Here is a 23608-nt window from a genome sequence, read left to right as displayed (position 1 = left end):
GCTGAGTACAGGGGAAGGATCACTGCCCTCATCCTGCTGGCCACACTATTCTTTATACAGTCCAGGATCCCATTGGTCTTCTTGGCAACGTGGGCACATTGCTGGGTCACGCCATTTAATATCTTCCATCGGAGCCTCAGCAGCAGGGATTTATCCTCCTTTTCAGTAACACCCACCTGACCAACAGCAGAGTGTCAATCCTCTCCGTTCACACCTTCCCAAGGTGTCACTGCTCACAGTCCGTGTGCCTGGTGCTCATTGTCACACACCCTCTGGATGCTTTAGGCTCTTAAGTCATCAGAGCAAGTGCTGCAGAGGCATCCTGAAATTTCCCGATGTACATAGAAAACTGAAACCAACTACAAAGGTGATAGGGAAACGTGAAAGGGAACAACCATGCTTGCTTGGTTCTTTCAAAATTTTCACTATTACTTCTAACATTCAGTTGATGTTGGGAACATATTTTCAAAGGAGAATTGGTTAACATTCTTAAAAGTAAAAACAACTTGAAAAATATTTATGAAAGGAAAGAAAACTACATGCTGATACAAACTGGTTTCTGATAAGTTAGAGAAAACTACTTTCAATGTGGGTAATTAGGAATCAGCAGTAAAGCTGCAGTGGAATATTTCACAGGTATTACGACATTTCTGTTTGCTGCAGCACAATAATGTTCCCATGTTAAGAGATGCATAGGAGCTAGAGAGGGAAAGTGACTGGTCTGAGAGCACACAGGCAGGTGGTGAAACTGTACTCAGGTACTGTGTGAAACCTTGCTCCCTTCCCTGCTGACAGTCAGGTATTTACTCTCTAAGTCTCAGCAAGCAAGTGGTGAACTAAAACGCTGAATAATTTTTTTAAAAACTTCTAGCCTGATTAGACCCCGCAGTTTGCATTCAGTGAAAATTGGTGTATGCTTAGAAATATTAGTAATCCATATATTACTTAGTATAAGGGCCTCTCATTACAGAGTTAAAACTTATAGTGAGAAAACCCACATTTATTTAGAGGATATCCCTATGTGAGATATATCTTTAAGATGTCTTTCAGCTCTTGCACAACTCCAGTGAACATAAGGTTCAAACCAGACTGAAAACAATTTATTCCAGAACCTCCTAATTAACATTGCTCAGTTTGTGTATCTGCAGGAAAAGAGTAGTTAAGATACATGGAACAAAGAGGAGTCATAGGTTTGTAGGAGCTAATTGCCGGAATTCCCATACAAGAGAGGAGTTAGCAGGTACTGAGACATGTTGCAACAATTGCACAGGCTCTTTACTGTGTAAAGAGAGAGGTGCCAGAAGTTCTCCTGATGATTGCTCTGGCATGATCTTGTTTCATCTGGTGGGTTTTTTTTTCTGTGGGAGGTGAATTTCTGGCAGTGTTTCGAGGTGGCCGGAAGTTGTTCCTACTTTGAGAAGGAAACATTTGGGGAAAATTCAGTGGGAGTTATCATCCACTTTTGGAACATGGTACGACTTAATATTTCCCATAGAGATTCTCACATATGATTGGTGAGAGTTCTGTTTCTTTTGATTTTTCCCGGATTTTATATGATATCTGGTGTCAGAGCAGCAAGAACGGGTCCCATGAGTAACCACAGAAGCTCACCAACCAGGGTGCAGTCCCACAGGAACTGAGCAGGATGGGTGGTGATAGTGACAGGGTCCACCTGCAGCCTTGGGCAAGTCAAGTTGATGAGCCTGATCTAGGGAGTTCATCTGGGAAGGAATGGCAGGAGAGGGCTCAGAAACAAGCCTGTGTTTTAGGTCAAATGTCAATTCAGGGTACAGGATGTAAAGCTACCACCTCTGTCAGTCTGCAGTCCCTCCAGCAAAACCAGTCTGTAGATCAGGGCAGCTGGAGACATAGCTAAGGGCAGGCACAGCCACGTTGCAGCTCAGGCAGGGACTGAAGCCTCAGGCAAGAGCTTAAATAGAGCTGGATGAATGAGCATAGACACGTGGATGGTCACAGGTGAGGCTGGTCAGGGCTTGTTATTACCAGTTAAGGTTTACTAGAGCACTCAGCTCTGACAGGAACTGCCTGAAGGCAGTTCTTTCAAAGGTACAATCTGACCTCTTAGAGGAATGTCCTTGATTGGTAGAAGTTGTTCTCTTGTTGTTGAGGTAGGTGTGTGACTGCTAGGACATTCACACAAGTATTACAAATTAAGAGTTTCACAACAGAATTGTCAAAATCCGTGGATCCTAAACATAAGCATCTCAGATCCATTTTATCCATGAGATGTTAAAATGGCTTTGTGGAGATGGCACAGGTAGAACCAAACAGGTTCAGCACAATGTTAACTCACAGAGATGATCAATAAAAAACCAGAAACACCTAGATAGAAGAAGAAAAACTCTTTTTCAACACATGTGAAACATGATCCTCAGGAAAGACCAACAAAGGCAAATGTGGTATGCAGAAATACCAATCCCACTCAGTGTTCAAAACTATGGACGCGGTACTTGCTCAGTAAAAGTTTTGTGTTTTCTGTACATTTGATCAACTATTAACCCATCATCCGTTCACAGAAGTTGACTTCTACAGGCCGTCAACTCTCCTAGTTGACATACTTGGTCAGCTGTCTTCCTCTCTTAAGGTGTTTAAGGAATATTAATTCAGGTAACAACCAGAACAGTCATTCCCAACCTATATTTAGCTTTATGTTGGCTCCATACAGACCCAGCTTGTAAATTAGTTTTTAATCACCACCTCAAAATGTCTTGTTCCAAACATAACAGCTGACACCTTGCTTTACAAATCATGTCATTTTATATCCTTAGACATTAGAGTTAGAGCAACACTGCTAGCTAACAGCAAAGTATTTTAATGAGGAAAAGACAGGAACATTCAACATATTTTGCTGCAATGCTAGCAAGCTGTAATTCATGCTTCTTGGCAACCCAGTGTTAACACTTGAGCTCTGTCGAAGGAGAGATAAGAACACAGGTTGACCAAACTATCAGTTTTCATTATTATTTATACATTATGCTGTTCATTTTCAAAGTAGTGTATAGTCTTCTGATGTAACATTTAAAGTTTTTTATAGAAATTTCATGGTATATAGACAGAGAGAGCACTAATAGACAGACTATTGGTTGGAGAGAACATATGTCTTTCTATGCAATACTTTTAGAAACATTCAAGTAACTAAAATTTCTAATTTCAGCTTTTTATTATATATTCTATTTGAAAAAATAATAAATCCTCATATAATTTTTTTAGTATGTCCAATAAATTCTTCATAATCTTGCTTTGTAGTCCTTTAAAAATGTTTTCAGGTTAGTAAAAGATGTAATTACTTCTATTGTTAAATAGCCAAGCTTTCTAGATCAGCCACAAAGAATTCTTAACCTTAAACTTTATTAACTTAGAGCCTAGCACTTTGTGACAGTAGGTTGCAATGAAGGCAGTGTTCAGCAGCTACGGGGCTGCCCAAGTTCTATTCCTTCTTTTAATTTTTAAAATTAATTATTTAATTATTTAATTAATGTTCTTGTTTATTCTTATATTTCTGTTGATAAAAAACATCAAGGGACGTGAATCATGATATACAAAACACATACCAAATTCTTTCTGTTAGCAAGAAAAACTCTTTGCAATTTAGCAGCTGAAAATATCTGTAAATTACGTCTGTTGTATAGTTCCATTCTTTCATTACTGATCGTCTTAAAATGTTTTCATCCACGTTAACTGATACTATTTCCAGATAGAAATTATGACTGATGTCTTTTAAGCAAAGACTGCTGATATGTCTGATGTTGCTATGAAAATGCATACAAACTAGGTCACTTCTGCAATATGCTGGAATGTAAATCTTCATTTCGTAAATGTTTCAGATTACAGAGGATTCTGCTTCTGTTGCTGCTCAAATCTACCTTATCAGTAAGATGAAACATTTATACAAGAATTATTTCAGTAGGACCATCGGGTTTTTTGGTAGATTGGGTCACTTTTTGGGGAATTAGCAGTCTGTGAGCTGCAAACTCATTTGGGGTTTTGATACATTGCTCATTGTGAGCACCACAGTATTGGTACACATGGGCCAATACTGTAACAGTGACACAAAGTAGCTGGAAAGCGCAGTCTCACAAAGCAGTGAGGGTAAAATATCAGACTTTGATCCTAAATGTAAAAAGCATACTGTAGAAGGCAAAAACCAGTATCACAGAAAATATTTTTCATCAATAACTCTTGGTACTTTGAGAAAGCTTTTCTAAATATCAGAGCTTTTCACTGTGATTGTGTGTACATCCATCTTCTCTTAATCTGAGTTTTTTTCATTTAAGTCATTTGCTGACACAAAATCCTGGGTTTCTTCTGAGGTTAAATGACAATAGTCCTTTTTGGCACTCAGTGTAGGACTCGAAGGGTTTGAGATAATGACATATTTCATTGGAACATGTGAGATTGAATTTATAGCTGTTCTTGCTATTTATCTATTAATTGACAGGCTCCTGTGCTTGCCATGGGGCTTGCTTGCCTGACTGTATATTAGAGCCCAGTGCTTGTCACTGACCACTTTTTGCTTTCACTGCTCGCTGTAGTGCTGTGCTGCTTATCGTCTGACTGATGTGACTGGGCACACTGTGATAACAGCAAGGGAAATGTGTCTCAAGTGGCAGATGGCCAGGCCATCGCTGCTGTGTCTGTGCAGCTGCTGTACTGGACAGGCTGGAACTCCAGGGGGAACTCTAGTCGAAAGGACTGTGACCTCTGGATGAAATCCATTCAGGAGCAGGACACCCCGAAACACCTGTGGCCCTGGATATGTCCTCACCAGAACAGGTATACCTCAGTGTCCATGGCCATGGTTAGCAGGGTGGCCCAAGAATAAGTCCATGCTGAAGAAGGTACACCTTAAAGCATCTGTGGCTGTGCATGATGCACATTGGCTTGTGAATGTGCAATTTATATCATATGATATCTGAAATGAAATTTGAAGTAATTATAAAAATGAATTTTTTTCTGTGTTTTATAGACATAGCCTAGACACGAATTAGCAACAGGGAATAATGTAACTTTCACTGTTTGTACCTCTCTGGTAGTGCAAATTACCAGATGATCTTTCTGCTTCAACTTTTTAAATTTACTGCTTGAAATAAAAAGTGCACTTAAGCCCTTAAGGTTTGATTTATAAAACTTCTATTTACTTTTATGCAGGTTCTTTGCATAGTTTACTTGGTAAAAGAAAACTTTGATCTGAAGAGTGACAAATGGGATTGAAGGTGTGAAAAAACTGTGGCATTCTCAAAATTGATAAGTAGATTGCACTGGAATGCATTTTATTCAAACTAAAATAGCAGCAACATTTTACAAGTGAAGTGCAAAAGCTAGGGCTGCCTGGAGAAATGTCAGACAGGTTGACAAAAATAGTCTAGACACAGGACACTTTTTATAACAATGTGCTTGGTCTGATCTGGCACTTCCAGGGTATTCAGACTGAAATTCTTGCCAGGTGATATTTTAGATTGTTAAATAAACTAGTGCCAAGGCACTACCTAGGACAGCTGCTTGATTGTCATCCTAGATTGCCAGAGGTTGTTACCCATGAGAACATACTAAGACATCTGAGGTTTGTAGCATTGTAACTGGGATAGAAGCAGAAATCATATTACCACTTATGTAGGTGTTTCCAAAGTCTAGCAAGTAGGTAATCTGTGGGAGAGGGGAAAATATTATTTTATACTGTTACCCCTTCTGTAATAACAAGGAAGCCAAATAAACAGAACTGAGGACCAATCATTTAAGATACTTATAAACATGACGAAAACACAGTTAACAATTGAAAGATTTACAGCACAAACTAAGAGGTAACAGGGCAATAAAAATTTCAGGAAGACAGCATGCAAAGGTTAGGATTAGTGCTGTAAGTGATAGGTATGCTGGAGTCTTAAGCACTTTTTTGTTGAAACCTAACGTTAAACCAGAATGAAAATGGGCAATGTAATAAGGGGTGGAATTTGTGTGCACTCTCCAGTACTTAAATGTTGTATGAGAGAACATGGAAAAATGATTGAACTGACCTAGCAAGCAGTTTAGATCTGCATAGTTGGCAGAGAATTCAAAAGAGGTGGTCCCATTCCTTACTTTACATAAAGGGAGTATATACTGAGCATCCCACATCCAAAGTATTTCTGTGCTGTAGACATCATACTGTGGGAGCAAAAAGCTCAGTGAAAACTATTGATCAATATTTATCCATTATCTTGACTGGGATTTGCAATGTGTATGAACTCAGAGCTATTGGAACCATGGAACTAGCCTAGTAGTGATAGGATATGAGAATTCTGCTTTATAAGCATAACAAACATGAGTAAGAGAAGTGATTTCTTCCTTGATCATTCTGCCTTCTTACAAAAACTGATATAGTCCTTATTATCTTAAAGTATTCTACTCACTGCTAAATCAAAATTGGTTCTTTTTTACATCATGACTGGATAATAATCTAATAGTTTGGAAAATTGTCTCAAGGGGAACTCTAAGTAATTGAATTTTACTTGCAAAGCTAAGGCACAGTTAAGAGATTATTGTGCCAATATTAGAGCTGTGCCAGCATTTTGACTTCAGCTGCAATTATTACCTAACTTCTCATTTTCAGGAGGTAAAAGCTTAAATCTTTTTATGCAAAGAATCAATCCTCATTCCATTTCTGGCACTGAAGGTAGGAATGAAGAAAATAACATAACCAGAGAGAGAAGGTTAAACCAATTCAGCACCTTAAACCAAGGTTAAACCAATTCAGCACATTATGATTATTTCTCTTCTCTTCTACTGTGAATTATTTCTCAGAAGAAACATGTAATCAGGAATGCTACCATGACACTGTCCTGTAATGGAAAATAAAAGATATTTAACATCAGACACTCAATTTTATCTTCAGAATTTTTGCAGAAACAGCAGTTAATGGAATGGACAAATGCTTTTGGCAATGTGCTGTATTCTGTATGCCTGAACTGTGTAGATTGGTGTTGGATGCAAACTGTTTTTTTGTAATCAGCTTACTTTTATCCTATGTATCTCTGCTTTGGGTGCAATACTTCATCTAGAGAAAGCCAACAGGAGTGTTGACTAAATTCCTGTGAAAATAAACACTCAGAAACAATATTAATGGAGAAAGATAGATGGTATACCTTTACTGAAAGCTTCCAAGGTGCACACCTGAGATCTGCACATGTGACCAGGGATGTTATGGCTTTTATAGCCTCTGCAGCAGTTAACATATGAGATATCTATGACCAGCCATGATTCTTATTTCCTCTGGTGCCCCACCCCTACAGGTCTTCAGAACTGCCCCTTGGAGAAGCTCCAGGACATCTAGGCCTTCTTCTTATGTTTTGTCTTCAACGTATCTGCAGGTGGTTCTTCATCAACACCATGGCCTTGGCATGAGGAAGCTTAAGAATCTGAGAGAAAGAGTTTTGTTAACTCACCAAAATGTGAACAACCTAGGAGAATCTATGTAACCTATATGATTTTTAAAACAAACACATTAAAATCCTTAGGGATCAGGAGAGCCCCAGATCTGTCTCAGCCTCATATGGCCTTTAGGGCAGGGTGGTGTCCCTTGATGGTGGGACAGTGATTCTGAAAAGAATCTGAAAAGTCTCGGTAGATAAAAGTTCCACATGATCTTGTAGTGTGAGATAGTAACTAAAATATTTAGTGCAATCCTTATCCTGGCTTTACAGACAAGGTATTTCCTTTTCCCTATAGCAAGATTTGTAATGTTGGCAAAACTGGGTAAATGAATTGATTCTTCTTTTGGTATTTGGCAAGACACTGAGCCACCATTTGCCAACATGTTTAGTAGCTGTTAGGATACATAAATATATATATAGACCTTCCAAATTCCATTTGTGAGTTTAGGTCTCCACCATCAGTGAGTATCCTATGTTAGTGAATTCCACAATTTAATTGTTTGCTATGTAAAAACCTACATTATTCTTCATTTAAAAGCTCCCACAACATTTAATATGGAGTATGTTGCTTTTTGAGATACATGAAATAATGAATATCTCACTACATTCAGTATAGCAACTCTGGCAGATCACTTCATGTGGCCAAGTTGAAGTCCTCTAGTGTTTTCTGGTTTCCTAGTGTGGATGGACTTCCATATTTTCCTATATACCTGAGAAGCATGCTGTCTCTATGATTCTTGTTTTATTGTCTATGAACTTTATTTTTAGGGCTGACAAAAACAGTAACAGTTTTCACCCCCAAATAATTTTCAGCAGCCTTCTCCAACAAACAGTGATAATCTATAGTTCTCTGACTTGTAGTGGTTCCTGCTGTAGAACTAATCAAAACAGATAGTATTTTCTCTAGTCCTTTGCTAACGCTTTTAAAGATAAATCCAAAATAATTCCATTGACATAAATTGGCATTCAGATTGGCTTCATATTGGCATTGCTGAAACTGAAAACATCATAATGATACCATTAAGAACATCCTGTTTGAGGCAGTTTTTGTTGAAGATATAACTTTATAAAAATAGAAAAGAAAAAAAATCTTCAAATTGGATTAAATTTGTAGATAACACTATGAAGAGTCAAGAGGACATTGCTGTGCCAGGCCATACTTGTATTTTTGCAGCTCATCAAGTTTTTCCCATCACATCTGTTAGATTTTTGTGTGTGCCAGCTTAAATATACATTGCTAAGGCTGGAATTGCTGCTGGTATAATTAATATTATTTTCTTGAGGTCTTATTCCCCTGTTAATAACAGGTTTCTCAGGTATTAACCTTGCCCTCTTAGAATATCACTGTGTGTTGGTGCAGTAGGCTCAGGATACCTCGATAACGGGGTAATTCTCATAATAGCTTCTCTAGGGTCTTGGTTTGAGAAAAGCAACTGCCACCCCCCCCCCCCCCCAAGCACAGAGAGAAAAGCCTCCCTCCTAACACCAGGGAAAGGGAGGAAAAGAGAGGGGAAAGAAAAAAAAACACTTCAAACCGCATTTATACTAAAACTACATATATTTTCACAGAAAGAAAGAGACAATTAGAAGAGAGTACAAATATACACTCACACAAGTCTGCAACAACAAGTTCCCCACCTCAACTTCTTAACGAACACACAAATTCTACTGTCCTAACTACACATTACTTAAGAAAAACCTTATTCCCCAGGAAGACAAACTCAAGCAGAAAGGAGAGATCCAGAAGAACACATTTTACTTTCCTGAGATATCCTGTGAGCCAGTGGTGGGCCTGGTCCTCTCCATCCTCCCTGGGACAGCATCGTGTGTCCTCCCAAGAGGAAGGCTGAGAAGTGACTGACTTAACCACTCCCACACTGGTTCCTACTTCCCTGGAGATGATGTCATAATGTGGTATGGAATACAAAGTTACTGGCTAGAAGAGGTCAGCTGTTAGCTCAGCCCAGCTCAAGTCAGCTGACAGCTTCGGCCTAGTCCAAACTTCAGAGCCCAAATCTAGGCCCACCTAGGTGAACCCATAACAAGGGTAGTAACTATGACTTTTTTAAAAAAGAAGTAAAGCTTATCCCCTACATATGCATGGTATGTATAGTAGTATCTGTTGTGTGCTTTCTGTTGCATGCTTGTAGACAATAAGATGTACTTTACAAGGTATAAAATCACTGCAGTCTGCCGAACTGTACCACTAGATGGAGGCAGATACTGCACAGTTCACACCCAGTGAGCAGGGTTATGCATGCAGGTGACAGCCTTTTTGCCTAAAGGAGAGGTCCTGTAGGGGAATGGGAGAGCAACAGGAGCTTGGTAAGAAGATGCTGCTGGCAGCTGCTCAGTGGTACTTTTGCCCTCTCTGAAGACAATAATCTTGGCTTTTACTTTAATTCACATTCTGTGGATATGCTAGTTTGGCACTGCTGCCTCTGTGAGATGTATCCTTACAGACGCAAAGGTGCCTCACTGCCGCCTGTGCTGGCCCTACTTTAGGCCCGTCATGTGCTCACAGGAAGCTGATTCCCAGATGTGTCCCATTGTCAGGACAGGATTCCTGGGAATATGCTTCTGAAGTTTTTTCCCATTCCTCTCAGTTCATATGGAAATTAATTGTTTACTAGAAGACAAATTTGGTGCTTTCAATCAAGTATTTGTTCTCATGGCTTCTTCATTTGTCACAGTGCTCCTCCATAATTGTGCATGGATTGTTCCATGTGCCCTTGAGTGGTTCTTTCAAGACAATCACAGAACATTGAGTATTCCATGGATGATGAGAAACCTTTTTCTGGTGCAGGTGAAGTGTCAGCTGAGAAGGGAGTAATTAGAAGAGGTCAGAAGGAAAGCAGGAAATGTGACAGAGAGGAACTGACCTTCATTCCTTAGACCTTTTTCTCAGCCTTTCCAGCTCCAGGGCAACATAAGGAGCAAACCCCAGAAATAAGTTGGTACTCAGAAGCTTGACTGGGAATTAGGCCTGCTTTGGAAAATGTATTAGTTTTTATTTGCTCTCCTAGGAAATGTTTATGTTTGTTGGCTGAGAGAGCAGGATATGAGCCTTCTGAGAACAAGTGGATTAAAATTGCCTCTATATGGCCCTTGAATTGCAAAACATGCCATTATTTTCTTAGGTCCTACCTTGGCCATGAACAGATTTCTTGTGTGTCCTGCACCAACCTGGAGCTGAGCAAAATTTTTCCCCAGTTGTATGTGAACTCAGAGCCCTTGCACCATGAGACAGATGTCCTCAAACTGGCAAAGGCTTTTGGGTAAAGGCTGAAAAGTGCTGTCCAGTTTTTGAGAGACTAGACCTTTGTGCATATTTGGCAAATGTGTTGAGGTAGAAGAAGCCTCTTCTGCACATCAGGAAACATAAAAAACCAGTTCATGTTTGTGTACTGGTGCCTGTGTGCAAAATAAAGCTATTCTTATGACATTCTTCCCAATCTTTTCAAAGACTGAGCCCAGACCAGACCTTGAAGTTTCTCAGATGATGCTTTGCTGAGGATGCTAGGAAGGCACGGCCATTTTATTCTGGGATTGAGAGACAAGAATGCATTCTGCCCATGTCATTTTGGCCCTTCTGTAATGGCAGGAATACAGACATCCCACCCTGCAGCAGAAAGCAGCTCAGAGTTCTAGGACAATTGGCCAGTTCCATCAACAAGGAGGTAATCTTAGTGTTTCAGAGGTATCCTGGTTTGGGACAGGTTAGGGTTAATTTTCTTCCTAGTAGCTGGTACAGTGCTCTGTTTTGGATTTAAAATGAATATACTGTTGTTATCACATTGATGTGTTAGTTGTTGTTAAGCAGCATTTACATTAAGTCAAGAATTCTCCACTTCTCCCGCCACCCCAGCAGTGAGAAGGCTGGAGAACGTAAGAAGCTGCAAGGGGACACAGCTGGGACAGCTGTCCAAAACTGGCCAGAGGAATATTCCATACAACAGGATGCCATACTCAGTATATACACTAGGGAGAAAGCTGGCCACAGGCTTCTGCTTTGGGACAGTCTGGGCATTGGCTAGTAAGCAATTGCATTGTGCATAACTTGTTTGGTATATTCAAATTATTATTATTACTATTGTTGTTTGTTGTTATTTCTCCTTACTTTTCTGTCTTATTAAACTATCTTTATCTCCACCCAAAAATTTTACCTTTTTTCCAATTTCTCTTCCCCAATCCACTGAGGAGCACAGAGTGAGGGAGCAAATATATGGTGTTTAATTACCTGCTGGGTTAAACAGTCTTTTTTGGCACCAAACGTGAGGCATGAAGGGTTGAGATAAGAACAGCTCTGAGCAGAGCATGTTAAAACAAATTTGTTATAAGTATTCATTGTATTAGTTTAATAGTCACTGATCACAGTGTTGATTTATTGGCTCTCAGAGCTGTTGTGCGTGTTCTCTGAGTTGTATTGTGTAAGCTGTACATGTTCCCTGCTGTGTTGTCTATCAACTCTGGGGCCTGGGTTAACATTATTGTTTTGTTATATTGTGTAACACGGGCTTATGAGATAGTAAAGTTTCTGGCGATGAGATTTGTGCTCAGCATCTCTGTGCGTTGGGAGCCATCTGTTGGTTACTATTAATAATTGCACCTTTTACCTCCATTATTTTGATGATTTTGAATATTCCCAGGATGGTCAAACCAGCATGATCCTATTGCTATATCTCATGAATGTGTTTCAGGTCTGATTTAGGGTTAATCAACTATTTAAGAGTACCATGGAGAGATCTGCCCCGAGGTCGGACAATTAAGGGTGGCATGGTGTGTGGAATAATATGGGCAAGTGTCTCGGACTGTGGTCACCCTCAAGGTTTTGGAATTTCACCCCTGAACAGGTTCAGAATCCTGAAAAACTGGTAAAGTATTTGGAAAAAATATGCGTCCACCTTGGCAATTTCAGAGAGACACAAATCGCTGTAACGTGCTGGGACCTGGTCCAGGACTACTGAGCTCTGTTTAACACTATTCAGCACCATCAGGGGAAAGAGAAGGTCTCTGGTTTAATGACAAAACAACAGGAACTGAGGCTATATTGAAACATCGGGATACACATTTAGCAAAAGCCATCTGGTTAGTCAGCACTGGGGGATCTGACAATTGGGGTGGCCCTGCCCAGTCAAAACTTCTACATATTGTAGAAAGGGATTAAGTCCCTGTAGTGCACATAAAAAATATAGTGCAAAAAACAGTCTGAGTTATTCCTGCTTCAGGCAAGGGCAAACCCCTCTGGCTTTGGGTCTGTGTGCCAGGTGGGATAACATGGAAGCATGAAGAAGTCTAATATATATGTCAAAGGAATTTGATTCTGGGTGAGAACAGACAGGAATATGAATTGTGTGATGTTAGTTGCTACCTAATACTGCATGTCTTCATTAGTATGGTTGATGTATGTCATATCAACAGTTACAATAAAAATGACCCAGATTAATGAGGAATGGATTTTGATGCAACTGGGCAAAGTGAAGCAATGATAGAACCAGAACTGTCTTTAGCATGCAACAATCCAATACCACACACCATGTCTCCTGCTCTACTATGACAGGTGGAGCTGCAAGACATAAATGAACTCAAAGGACATTTTAGAAGGTGGCCCACAGACTAAGGGAATGATATCTATGCTCATATATCAGAGACAGGAAAAGATGTACTGGGAAGTGTTGGCATGATATAAACAGTCTAGAATAAGGGGTGAATATAGTCTTGGTTTCAGCTGAGGTAGATTTTTTTTTTTCCTAGTAGCTGATACAGTACTGGGTTTTGGATTTAGGATGAGAATAATGTTGATAACACACCGATGTTTTATTTATTACTGAAAAGCATTAGCACTGAGTTAAAGATTTTACAACTTCTCAACTCACTTCACCTCACTGGTGAGTAGAATGAGGGTAGACAAGAAGCTGGGAGGATACATAGCCAGAACCCCAGCTGACCACAGGAATATTCTATACCATATAGCATTATGTTCAGCATATGAATTAGGAGGAAAGCTGTCCAGGGCTTCTGCTTGGGGACTGCATGGACATTCGTCTGTGGGTAATGAGAAATTGCAATATTCCTCACTTGTTTTGTGTATTCTAATGATTATTATTTCCCCTTCTTTTTCTGTGCTCTTAAACTGTCTTTGTCTCAACCCACAAATTCTACTTTCCTCCCCATTTCTCTCCTGCATCCTACTGGAAGGAGGAAGGGGTTGAGGGTATAAGTGAGCAGCTTAGTGTGCTTGGTCTTGGGCCTATGGTGTGACACTTGGGGATGGTCCTGTGCAGGGCCTGGAATTGGACTTGATGATCCTTGTGGATCCCTTCCAGCTTGGCATATTCTGCAAAGTTCTGTGAACACAGGATTATACCTGTCTGTTTTTTATACTTGTGTTTCTGGAAATATGGTTTTAGCCTTTCAAAGGAGAGTAGGAGAATTCCTGTTTGTTTGTTTGTTTTCAAAATGCCTAAGAGTGTTTGAATATCACAGAGGAAAATGGGAATTCCAGTCCACTACGTCTCAAACCTGCTTCTCTGGCAAGCCAGGGAGGATATGAAGCTGAAAAGTTTTTCCCTTTGGGAAAACATCCTAGCCTATACTAAAGGAATAACTGTGGAGACCTCCTCTATGTGTGAGCCATATGGCAAGCACACTGTGATACTGAGGAGATGGCAGTATGTACTGTGAAGTCCCAGGACATGCATGAGAACTGAAAGCAAGCCAGGAAGAGGGTTTTTCTTACATCAGTAAGTGCACACAGTCTATTTCGGTAGCTATAAATCTATCCAGAAAGATACTTTTCTGATTGACATGCATGCAGGAATTATTTAATCCCCCAGTGAAGTGTCAGAAGAAAAAAGAAAACAGAGTATACACATTTGCATGGTTTTTATTTTTTATTTATTTTTAGATGAAATTGTGCAAAGTGCAAATAAATCAGTATAAAAATTCAGGGAGAGAAAGTGCAGCCCAGGAGTTTACTGTCTTAATTAGCCAGAGGATTAAAATTGTTTTGGAATGCCAAAGCAATGAGATGTGAATTCTTTGGTCTTTGTTAAGTACTTTCTTCAGGAGTTTGATGACTTTTTCCCTGTGGAAAAGAAGCACAAGACATGGAGACTGCAAACTGGCAATGCAGACAACTATGTTTTATTCTTAGTGTTCCTCTAGCATGCCCTGAGGAAGGTGGTGCCTAAAAAAAAGCATGCTTAGCAAAGTTTGCCTTGTCAGATCAATTCTAGTAATGTTCCCCCTACTGCTGAGGAGTTTCTGCCTTCACTGAACTTAAGTGGCATAGTATCTCTCATTTCATGCCAGTAGCCCCACTCACTGAAACAGCTCATTTGCAGAGCAAGGTCACAGCATTTGCTTGGCAATACCTAGTATAATGAGACCCGTGCAGTCAGTGAGAGTAGTGAAACCTGTACCCCTGTAGGTTTTATCATGAAAATCAAATCTCATCATGAATTTACCATATAGCTTCTGAATTCCTCGTCTGTCATCTGCTGGAAGCCTGAAGGTTGCTGGGTTCTGATACGAGTAGATAGGGTACATCAGAGCTCCCCGGACATTTGAATGAGCAAGTCCCAAAGCATGGCCAAACTCATGAGCAGCAACAAGGAACAAATTAACTTCTGCAGCGTAGAAACACAGAAAAGTATGTTAAAGGTATGGCATTTCTTTTTAGAATACAGTGAATTAAAATAGCAGGAGAATTTGTATCTTTCATTCATCTTGGAATGAAATCTCAAGGTTATAATCCATTACTGCTAAACTTTCTTATGTAACTATAATATTTTATAGAAACAGTGATTCTTTGGATATGCATCTTGAGACTCTGAGACTTTTCAACTCTGCTTTTAGTCAACCTTATTCCTACAAGCAAGTCAATTTACTTTTTCATAATTTATGGAGAAAACAAAGGCTCATAGTTCTTGTCTAGCCTGTGAAAACTACTTTAAAATATGGACAGAACAGGCATTATGTAGGTGCTAATGGTAATGAAGCACAAGTGCTTAGGAAGGTGGTCAAAGAGAACACAAATGTTGGCATTGAAGTAGGACATAAATGTGAAAAGTTATGGAAAATATTTCCTGTGGCTATGTTCTTCCAACATGTACAGTATTTGTCTTTCCCCTTCGTACACATGTGTGGGCTTTACCTTGATTGTACTCTGACCATTTTTCATCTTCATCAAAATGAGTATCTCCACCAATCCCTTCTCCAGGTGCAAATGCATGCGCTAGTGTGCCACCTCTTCCATCAAAAGGATAAGCATCACCATGTCCTTCAGTTGAAAACAAATAAATGTGATCAGGTGACATCAGTTACCATATTTAAATCCATCAAACTGAAGCATGTTGCTTGGTTTTGCTAGTCTCGTTGATTACCAATTCTTAATAAAAATTTGTACAATAGCATCAAGGTTGTCAAAATGAGAATCAAGGCTTAAGAAACATTCTCCAAATTAATGACTGAAGTTGAAAACTTCTATTTGATGCTTCGTGTTTCAGAAATAGCTGATTTTTTTTTCTGAGCCTTTGTCAGAACTGCGGTTCTGAGACAGCAATCAGGGATTCTTTCAGAATAAATACATAATGTTCGACAACATTGCAAGCACCTGAACATTTTCCATGTTGAAAAATGCTAGGCAACATTCATTGTAGACCTTCTCATTTGCACTGATTTTAGTGTGAGACAGTGATGTGGAATAGATAGCTATGTTTTGGAAGAGCTAAGTTAATTTATCCCCAGCCTTTGGGTATGGTCCATTACCTACTTTTTTCAGTGCAGGTGGAATATGACTGTTTTCTACCTTGAATGCAAGATCTGTATACAAGTTGTACCAACTCTGACAATTTCTCCCTACCTTGCAGTGAGTCTCTGACTCAACTGAGGAGTATCTGGGGACTCAAGTGCCATTCTGTGTCCTTTCCCCCAGTTCACGTGGATGGGCCTTGGGGCAGGGCTAACACCGGCAGAAGAGATGTAGTCCTGGTGTGTGACAAGGGATTAAACCCATTCCAGTTTGCAGGATTCTTTCTCACTTTGACTGTCACATTAAGTCACCTCTGTATGGCAACATAATATGCTTCCCATCAGTGATATATGAGCTTTGAACATTTTGGTGTTTATATGCAATCATCTGCTTGCCAGACAAGGTGTCTGATCTTCACTTACAGTCAATGCAGCTCTAGTAAATAATGTCAATGGATCTATAGAACAAATTAGATAACCTTAAAGTAGGCATTTAGCTTATCTAAGCTGTCAGTTTAGGTGCCAGGCACATGTTAAAGGTTTGGCTACCCCTCATATAATATTCCAGATCACAAGTGAACTTTTGAAGTGACTCTACTGGTCTTCCCCATTGACCACACTTTGGCTTGCACCTTGGTGCAGTCTTGGAGTGCAAAGCAACCAGAAGATACTCTCTTTGGCCAAACCTAATGCACCCCATCTGACAAAGACTGTTTAGTCCAGGGAACCAGACTAGATCTAGACCAAAGTAAATCTGCCTTAACTTGCTGGAATCCAGGCTGTGGAGGCTGGATCTTCAGAACCTGCTGGTTTGCTCTTCCCATTAGTTTGCACTATTTATCCAGGCAAACAGAGCCTTGAACATCTAAATCTAAGTGTCTCATTATGGAGCTGAATTCAGAACTGTGACTCTGAAAGGATTTGCATATGAAAATGTGAGTAAAACTGAATCATAACATCCAAATTTGGTGAAGTGCTAAGGAGAAGATAAAATTTATGAAGACTTCAATATAATTCCAAACTCTGTTCTTTCTTAAAGCTATGGCTATAAAAATCCATGCTTTGAGTCAAATACAAACCATTGTATTTTAAAAATGACAGGTATTCTCACCTCGACGTGCAAATTTAATCTCAATGTCTGCATGGCCAATGTATAATCTTTGGAAGTGCAGTGGAGTCACATCACTCCATACCATGAAAGCCCTTTTAATTGCATCATCCACTTTCTTTCTGGGTAGGTCAGAAGTATAAGTGACAACCCTGGCAGCAAAAGGAAACAGATTAATGTTAATGTCATTTAGGGTGTGAAGGAAACCCACATAGTTAAATGCAAAGCAACCTCTTTCCCCATAAAACCTAAACATTACTAACCTGTAAGTTATACGCGTTTTTTTCCATTTTGGACTTCCAGGAAATGTTTGGTATTCTGCTATATCAGGAAGTCCACATCTGGGCAGTTTCATTGTTTCTTCTGTTTCTGTATCTAATTTTCCAGTTACCCTCAGGTGGAAAAACTTCTGCATTTCTTTAATCCTCTCTTCCAAGCTTAGGTGGTGTGTTTTTGGAAAAAGTGGAAAGAATTTATCAAGATATTCCTGGAAGAAGAGAAGGAAAATAAAAGTTAACACACATATCTGTGATGTTTTGGTAATTGCATTTTATATTTGGTTAAATTGTTTCATCATCCTGCAGTCATGTCTAGTTTTAGTTGTATTTTTCCTTCCCTTTTCAGTTCACCAAATTCTGTTCTCTTTGTAGTATAGATCAGCACATATAAAAAGAATTGCAATAGCCATGAAACATTGTAAGTAAGAAATCCTTTTAATCAAACACAATTTACTGAGCATTCAAATCTACAGCCTTTCAACACAGTCTACATAATATTTTTGAGATGTTTTAAAAATTACATGCTCCCCTTGATTTACCAATTGGAACTTGGTCTGTATTGTAAGTTGGACTTAGGCTGTCTAAGCTCATCAGCAAGTTTAAATTGCTCTTTTCACCTCTGCAAAAGCTGTTGAGGTAATGTAAGATAAGGACAATATAAACAGATAGGAAGGGAATGTAGAAGCTGAATAAAAAATCAGATTATTCATCATGCAGTTACATTTCCCCCGATAACATACCTTTACTTTCTCAAGATCTATGTTGCTCCATGATTCTGGTTTCAGGTGTACTGGAAAAGCAAGACTCCCAGGTAGGAGGATGGCAGCACAAAGTAGGAGGTATTGCATGGTGCCCAACTTGCTAAGGAGCTTTGCTGCAGCAGAAAGGGTCTGTCTGACTTTTTGTCTCCCAAGACAACAGCTAAAAAGGCTTATATAGATCCTGATAGGTCCAAGTGTCAATTACATATATGACTCAGTTTTTGGTGGTGTTGATGTCATGTCATCACTGTTCTAAGAAGCAAATGAAAGCACATTAAACAAATCTTTCCTGAACTTCCCTGTTGATGTCACGTCACAGCTAGCAGCCAGCTTTGTCTCTCTCTTTTCATATTATTCCAGCAGTGAAACCACAAGGTCTTGGGGAAGTTCACTTTCTGTAAATTTATCAGTAGAGTTACTGTGTAATCACTTCTTCCTCCACTTCTCCCATGTTCCTTATAAAAAAAGGTATTTTGCAACAGCCCTTTGGCTGCCTGCCTGTATCAGCTGGTGTAGAGGCAGAGATGAGATGGATGTAAGCACCGTCTCACTGAGACTACTACCATTTCCTTGGGAGCATTCACAATGCCCAGTTCAGTAAACTTTGAGAAGTTTCTGCAGTTTTTACAGAGATCAGAAGAGAGCTCTTTAAATGTCCTCTCTAGAGATAGGAGGCCGTGAGACACCTTTGTCCCTTTCCTACCAAATGAGCTAGCCTTTCAGAAGAGCCTTTTGACATTGGAGACCTAGATATAAAACATAGCTAACAAGAATGGGTGAAAATTCTCAGGAAAAAGAGAGAGGCTTACCCTAGCAAAGGTGGAGCTATCTTTGACCTCCAGTTGTACCAGTGCAATCTGACAGAGGTCCATGAAGCACTTAGCGGAAAAAACCAAAGATGAGCAGGGCAGCCACAACCTTCTTGGCCCCCTGAGACCAACACTGGTCTCATCTTCACTCCACTAAACTCCATTGGATAGCTTTTGAGGCCTGGAAACACCAGTCTGCAGGCTGGTTTGTGATTTTTATTTCAAGGTATGAAGTTTTGTGACCATATTAACTTTAATCATAAATAGAAAAATACCATTACTATTTCTCACTCTAGGACAGCTTGTATGGGCATAGATGAACATGTGTGGAAGAGTTTGTAGGTTACTAGCTTATGTCCAATGTACTTCTGACTGATGTGATGAGAAAGAATTTGATTTCAGAGAGAGATGATCTATACCAAAACACTGCTAAAGTGTGTAGGAGAGGAATACAGTACGCAACAATGTCTGAAACAGTTGCCAAAGGAATAATGCTGCCACCTGATATTGAAAACAGCCCAGATTCCCACACGTGATCATTTCTGTACATTTTGGTAAGCTTACAGGAAAAATGTCCATGTCCAAATTATAAAGCTTGATGAACCCCATCGCCCCACCTCTCCCCTCCTCCCCCATTTTATTGCTAGGACCAGGTTCATCTTTTTCTTTCTCAACAACTGACTTATGTCTGACTGTGGTAGACAAGTTGGATCTGAACCAGTGTCTGGGTGGCAGGAGATAAGGATGTGTTTAAACCACTTTGAACTCCATGACTTCAGTGTGTGGTACTGATTATTTCCTCACAGACACAAGAGGAAGGCTTGAGAGCTCCATTACAGCTGATGGACTGCTAAGCGAGTCACATTTATCATTAACTGGGCCTTGAGCAAAACTGAAAAGCAAAGTTTAAACACAAGAGCTTGATGAAGGACATGCGCCATGTTCCATTTAAATCTCTGCTGGAAAGAGAAGATTTTGGTGAACAATTATTTAGTGAAAAGAATTTTCAGTTCTTTGAGCTCAAAATCAGCAGGAATCAATCTAATTCTAATAAGATCAATGTCAAAAAGGAACAGATGCTTTTTAGCTGTGTGAGTTTTGCAGTGAGTTTTGTCTTGATCTTGAATGAAAAAAAACCATTGTGGGACAGGAGAGGTAATTTCCTGACCAAACATCGTAGTCATATAACTTGTATTCCACAGAGAACCTGTGCCTCTGTTGGAGAATATGGCCAGTGTAGAGAAAGTTCAAGGAGGTCACAAGAAATGCTGTTAGAGATGTTTAATGATAGAAGTTACTGTAGTCACACCATGATGATAAAAGTGTTCCATGGTCTAAAATTCTATTAAGAAGACTCACAATATTGTCACTGGAAGGTTTACACTGACATTTTCTGAGGAGAGTAACCCTACTTTGAATCCTACTATGAAACTATGTCCTATGTGGAATTCACTGATAGGCACCAGGGCTTTTGAGTTCTAGAGAAAAATACATATTGGACATGAGTGGGATGAAAAAGCGAAGTAGGGCTGAATGATTCAGTGGTGAATGATTGCTGTTTCTTGGTAATTCGGCTTGGATAGACGACTCAGGTGGATTCTGCCCCATCTGGATGAAGCCAACAGAGTTAATGTAAGTTAAGTGCGGCTTAAGTATCTTCATGAATACTATGGGTCAATCTGGGATATAATAAATTTATTCATAGCAGTCTGTATGGTGCTGTATTTGGATTTGTTGCCTAACCAGTTTTTGATAACATGTTTCCGCATTCTTTGGGTTTTGGTGAACAGTGTTTGGAAAATGTCAAGACATTCTCTGTTCACACTCGGCGCTCACAGAGTATGAGACAGACTGGATGAGAAAGAGTCTGGGAAGAGACACATTCAGGACAGCTAACCTCAGTTCTCCAAGGGGATATTCCATATGACATAATGTCATGCTCAACAATAAAACTAGACTAGCAGAGTAAGAAGGTGGAGTGACAGCTGTCTTCCAAGGCAGTCATTGACTGGAGGCTGGCTGGACATCAATCTGGTGAGCAGGTGGAGAGCCTGTGCATCACTTTCCCCACCTCCAACCCTTGCCTTTCACTTATTAAACTGTCTGTATCTCTATACATCAGTTTTCTCTCTTCTGTGCTTCTAATCTCACTCATCCCTCTATGCACAGGGAGTGAGAGAGCGGTTCTGTGGATGATTAGCTGCTGATTGTCATCTACCTACTACAGTGAATATCAAGCATAAAGAATGTCCAAAAATTCCTTAGAAATGTTTTGTTTGGGTCACTTGTGATTATGTAACACTGTATTTAAAGTCCTACCAAACTGGATTGACCTGTTTTTCTGTGGTCTGCAGGACACATGATTGATTTTGTTATGCTATTTGGTTATTCTATCTGACTAAGAAAAAATAAAATTCAAACATGGCAAATATTTTTGCAGAGTAAAATGTATTTTTGCATTGCAGTTTCTGAGGCTAAATCCAGAGAGTCACAGTCTTTTTCAGAATCTTCTTGGTATTTTTCCACAAAATGAATGTTCATCTCTCTTCTTTTCTCAGCTTTTTCACAGCACACTCCTTTTGGATGCAAGATGGCCTTTGAGTAACACAAATTTGAAGACGTCTCATGGTTGTTACAGGCCATATTTCTTGGCTGGGGCCTTGACTGTGGAGGGAGCCACATCTCCACAGCTTCTGCACTCCATTTCCATAGATTTTACCCCTGAGGGGCTCTCTTCTAATGCGTACCTTGCCACCTGTTATACAGGGCCATGTACCACTTTTGCAAGCTGTATGATTGTAAAAACCTCTGATCACCCCTTCCTGGGCACTGAGGTCCTGCCAGGACCTCTCAGCAGTGTGTCAGCTTGTACCTGGAGAGAGGCAAGCCACTTCTTCCCTCCTGTTTGTCTGGATCCAGGTGCATCGAGCTATTTCTCAGGAAGATCTACGTCATGTCGCACTGCTTTAGGGAATGAAAGGCCTGAGGAAGGGATTAGATGTTCAGGTTCAGCACAAACAATGCAATGACAGCTAGCACATCTAATTCACTAATAATTAAGCAATCAAACTTAACACATCTCAACTTGTGGATTTAGCATTTTCTCACAGTGTCTAGAATTCCTTTGTGTATAATGACTTTGCATTTACAATAGTTTAATTGGGACATCATGTGGGAAAAAGATGCAAATATAGAGATAAGTTTTACCATAATAATCTTGAGCAATAACCCCCAAGAGAAACAGCTTTCCTGTAAATGTGACCTACCTGTATGAGTCCTGACACCTTCAATTCTTTAATTTGTCTCTTCTTTGGTCAGTGATCTGGAGTCTCTCCTCCAGCTAACATGCACATATGGATTCTCAAAAAACTCTATATAATAATGGGCTTTACTGAATTTAAATTGAAGTCATAGATATAACCTTTAGTTGTATGCAGTCTTTCTGTCCTCCAGGAGCACATGTACAGGACATGAGAAAGGGAAGAGGGCAGGAGGTCAGTCATCTGCATTTCACTGCAGTGCAGGTCAAAGCCTGTCTGGGCAAGAAAAGTGTCATAACCTTCCATAGACAGCTTCCATTTGTGAATTCACTTTTTGTAGCTGTCTGTCCACATCCACTTGTAAGTCTGTCTCCATACTGTCTTTAAATGACTGAAACAAGATGTGTTCCAAAGCACTGTGTACACATCTTGTCTTGACAAAACCATATCATTTCATGTAGGAAATCTTTTACTTGTTGGACTGAGACAAACTCAGACTGCCTGGAAACCTGTAGCAAATCTCTGTGATAAGCAGCAGAATCCCACCTAAAACAGACTGATTATGCAGTGGTGTTGCCAGGGCAGGCAGAGTAGTTTTGACAGCACAGGAGGTGTGCTGAACTTGATCAGTTCACACTGACTGTAACCTGAACTAAGGAGCAGTCAATGTCTGAAGCTCTTCCTGACCCATCCTGATGGTCTTCACATATGCCTACATGACAGAACATGACAGTGAGTTTGGGCTTTGGTGATGATGGAGACCAGGGTTTGAAAGACAGGATAGACACAGCAGAGTTTTACCTGTGCTGAGCCTCATGGGCTTGTATAGGTCTTTGGGAAAAGTGTTGGAAATGCAAATGAGATGAACCGAAATTCTGCATGTAGCCTGATTTGTAAAGTCCTACTTCTATACAAAAATGAAATAGACCTGAAATACCAGACAGTTGATACAAGACTTCATTGTAAACTGATATGGAGTAAAGTAATTCCAGAGGAATGACAGACTTACCTCCAGGGTTTCATGCTCTAGTACAGAAGGTGCAATATTGAATTTGAATGTAGTCAACATAAGACCAGTGTAGAAGCTTGATTTACCTCATGTGTAGCTGAGGTTCAGTTAGGAGGATTGCAAAAGACTAAAACCAGCCATATGTTAACACATAAGTAAAAAAAAAAATTGCACCATTTCCCACCTCTGAAAGTTGTCAGGT

General features: G+C 39.8%; 1 protein-coding gene across 1 annotated transcript; it reads right to left on the bottom strand.

Moving 5' to 3' along the window:
* Window positions 1-14303: 14303 nt before the first annotated feature.
* Window positions 14304-18575, bottom strand: MMP7 (matrix metallopeptidase 7). The gene is made up of 6 exons (XM_071571417.1): window positions 18308-18575; window positions 17553-17776; window positions 17293-17441; window positions 15586-15711; window positions 14897-15058; window positions 14304-14514 (listed from the first exon to the last, which is right to left on the bottom strand). The coding sequence occupies exons 1-6, from the start codon at window positions 18413-18415 to the stop codon at window positions 14492-14494; spliced, it is 792 nt and encodes a 263-aa protein (XP_071427518.1). The 5' UTR covers window positions 18416-18575; the 3' UTR covers window positions 14304-14491.
* Between the last annotated feature and the right edge of the window lie 5033 nt (window positions 18576-23608).

This window comes from Pithys albifrons, chromosome 1 (genome assembly GCF_047495875.1).
Source record: "Pithys albifrons albifrons isolate INPA30051 chromosome 1, PitAlb_v1, whole genome shotgun sequence".
Classification (NCBI taxonomy): Eukaryota; Metazoa; Chordata; class Aves; order Passeriformes; family Thamnophilidae; genus Pithys; species Pithys albifrons.
The sequence above is the reverse complement of the archived record's forward strand: the minus strand, read 5'-3'. Positions and strand labels throughout refer to the sequence as shown.